This window comes from Otolemur garnettii, unplaced genomic scaffold (genome assembly GCF_000181295.1).
Source record: "Otolemur garnettii isolate 467f Iridium unplaced genomic scaffold, OtoGar3 scaffold00082, whole genome shotgun sequence".
NCBI lineage: Eukaryota > Metazoa > Chordata > Mammalia > Primates > Galagidae > Otolemur > Otolemur garnettii.
Genome location: NW_003852477.1, coordinates 8,313,334 through 8,316,626, shown reverse-complemented (window position 1 = coordinate 8,316,626; position 3,293 = coordinate 8,313,334). Strand labels below are relative to the sequence as shown.

General features: G+C 47.6%; 1 protein-coding gene across 1 annotated transcript in view; it reads left to right on the top strand.

Annotated features, from left to right (window-relative positions):
• The window catches only part of KIF9 (kinesin family member 9), a 66,465-nt gene that overhangs the window by 59,077 nt on the left and 4,095 nt on the right, over window positions 1-3,293 (top strand). The window contains exons 19-21 of the mRNA XM_012808021.2: window positions 1,574-1,750; window positions 2,067-2,182; window positions 2,603-2,707. Coding sequence (XP_012663475.2) covers window positions 1,574-1,750; window positions 2,067-2,182; window positions 2,603-2,707 — 398 coding nt within the window. The remainder of the gene's footprint in view (window positions 1-1,573; window positions 1,751-2,066; window positions 2,183-2,602; window positions 2,708-3,293) is intronic.

Here is a 3,293-nt window from a genome sequence, read left to right as displayed (position 1 = left end):
GCCTGTGGCTCAGTGGGTAGGGCGCCAGCCCCATATACCGAGGGTGGCAGGTTCAAACCCAGCACTAGCCAAACTGCAACAAAAAATAGCCGGGTATTGTGTGGCAGGAGCCTGTAGTCCCAGCTACTCGGGAAGCTGAGGCAAGAGAATCACCTAAGCCCAAGAGCTGGAGGTTGCTGTGAGCTGTGACGCCATGGCACTCTACCGAGGATGACAAAGTAAGACTCTGTCTCTTAAAAAAAAAAAAGATCCATGTAAAAAGAGTAATAGCACAATTGACCCCTCCTCCTGGAGCCCTCTGACAACCATTCAACATACAGATGTCTAATCATCTCTAACAAGAAGGAAGCTGATAAATGTTGAAATCAGAAAAAGACAATTTGACTAGCCTGGGCAATAGTGAGACCTTGTGTCTTAAAAAAAAAAAAAAAATTAGAAAAGCATAATGGTTTGCACATATAGTCCCAGCTATTCTGGAGGCTGAGACAGGAGAATTGCTTGAGCTCTGGAGTTTGAAGTTACTGTGAGCTATGATGGCGTCACTGCATTCCAGCTTGGGTAACAAAATGAGACTATATTTAAAACAAACAAAAAGATCACTGAAATGTAGATTTTTTTTTTTTTTTCAGTTTTTGGCTGGGACTGGGTTTGAACCCACCACCTCCAGCATATGGGGCTGGTGCCTTACACCTCTGAGCCACAGTCACCGCCCTGAAATGTAGATTTACATCACTGTTAACTAATTAGAAACATTGCCTGAGTGCCTTGTGGTACTAGCCAATGACAGCAGTATGTATCTAATAAACAAGAAAAATAAACATTTGTGTAATAGGAGTGCTTACTAAATATCTTTGACTAATAGGGTAAAGATCAAAATAAATGTGGAACACGTCATCTCTTCTCTCTCCTATGCCCACCCCTCCTGTTTGCCCTAAAATGCCAGTATGGCTCTAAGCACACTCCCCTTGTGAGAGAGACAAACCCTGGCAGCCTGGCCTTCTTTTTTTTGATTTCTATTTTTCTATTTTTAAAAATTTTTTTTTGAGACAGAGTCTCATTATGTCACCCTTGGTAGAGTGCTGTTGAGCCACAGCTCACAGCAACCTCAAACTCTTGGGCTTAAGCGATTCTCTTGCCTCAGCCTCCCAAATAGCTGGGACTATAGGTGCCCACTACAACGCCTGGCTATTTTTTTGTTGCAGTTGTTTAGCTGGCCTAAGCTGGGTTCAAACCCACCACTTTGGCTGGCGCCATAACCACTGTGCTATGGGTGCCCAGGCTGTTTTTCTATTTTTTGATAGAAATGGGGCTGCTATGTTGATCAGGTTGGTCTCAAATTCCTGGCTTCAAACAATCCTGCCTTACCTCCCAGTGTTGGAATTATAGGCATGAGCCAGTGTACCTGGCCCAGCCTGGCCTCTTGGGTTTTGTCCATCTCCTTGCCACACCCTGGCCTTGCCTGTGGTCTCTTGTCTTCATGATTTTCCAGCACTATGCCTTCCTTCTGGAATGCCTTCCTCCCCCACCCAGTTTGACACCTCCTCATTCCTTGACCTTCTCTATCACCTTGCAGGTGAGTATGAAAACAAGGGGTTGATGATCATTGATGAAGAGGAATTCCTGCTGATTCTGAAGCTCAAAGACCTCAAGAAACAGTACCGCAGTGAATACCAAGACCTGCGTGACCTCAGGGCTGAGATCCAGTACTGCCAGCGCCTGGTAGATCAGTGTCGCCACCGTCTGCTCATGGGTGCGCCAGTTGGGAAGGTTGACTGGTCACCTGAGGCCCAGGGATGCTTAGAGCAAGGCCACAGCTTGAGTTCTGGAAGCATCCTCAAAGATGCTTCTGGAAGAGGCAGGGGGAGGGTAGGGGCTTCAGATATGTGGTTTCTAGGACTGTGAGGGCCAAAGATGGAGATGGGCACAAGGTAGGACCCCAGAGCAGGAAGTGAATAGGCAGTGAGCTTGCAACAGGTATAATAAGGCAGATGGATGCACATGGCCTTTACTTGCCTCTTTAGAGGGTCCCTTACGCCTCATAGTTCTGTCTTCTCATCTCCTTGCAGAATTTGACATCTGGTACAATGAGTCCTTTATTATCTCTGAAGAAATGCAGGTGGCACTGAAGCCAGGCAGCAGCATCCGGCCAGGCATGGTACCTGTCAGCAGGATTGTGTCTCTGGTGAGTAGCACAAGAGCAGGGGGCAAGTTCATCTTTGAGGATGATGCAATAAGCAATACCCCTTGTCCTCTGTCCTCTCCACATACATGTAGTATGTGGGATGTTCCCAGCCTCTCCCATAGCTGGCCCAGGCAGATGGGGAGGTACAGGTCTCTTTTCAGTTATTAAGGGATGGGGACACAGTAATACCATGCTTGCTACTGCTACCTGTCTAGAATGGGTTATCTTGCTCAGGTAGAAGTTATAGGATAGTGTCTGTAAGGATACTGACAGACATGGAGGCTACAGGGGTATGAGATACCATTTGTGGGCTTTTGCAAACCCAGCAAAATGCTACCCTGATGCCCACCATAAGCCCTTCCAGGGTGCATCCTGACAACAACATGCTAAAAGGACTGTGCTGGGTTGGGTCTTCCCTAGGGAGAAGATGACCAAGACAAATTCAGCCAATTGCAGCACACAATGCTTCCTGAGGGCCCTGATTCTATCTCCTTCTACAATGCCAAAGTCAAGACAGAACAAAAGGTAACTTAAGAGGTTCATGTTTCTAGGAGGATGGGGCCTCAGGTACCTCATTACTTGGAAACATAGGATTATACTCCCTACTTCAAAGGGGTGGAGGAGGAATGGTGCAAGTCCAAGGAGAACCAGATCTCCCAGTCAATGGTGTCTTCTGCCAACTTTAGTCTAGGATTGGGCTGGATCAAAGAGGGGTCCCACAGACTAGAGTCAGGCCTGGGTCTGGCTAGTGAGTGCTATGTCAGCTCATATATGGTTCACAGCCCCAAACATGGCCCAGGGATCCCCTGAGGCCACTGACTATCACGGAGAACCTGTCAAATAGGAGCCATTTTGCACAGGTAGCAGAGGACGGAGGAGCACATGCACCCAAAGTGGAGCTAATATGGCTAGGTTCCTGTAGCACAGTGCTTATGGCACCAGTCACATACACGGAAGTTGGCAGGTTTGAACCAAGCCCAGGCCAGCTAAAACAACAATGACAACTGCAACAAAAAATAGCCGGGCATTGTGGCGGGTGCCTGTAGTCCCAGCTACTTGGGAGGCTGAAGCAAGAGAATCACTTAAGCCCAAGAGTTGGAGGTTGCTGTGA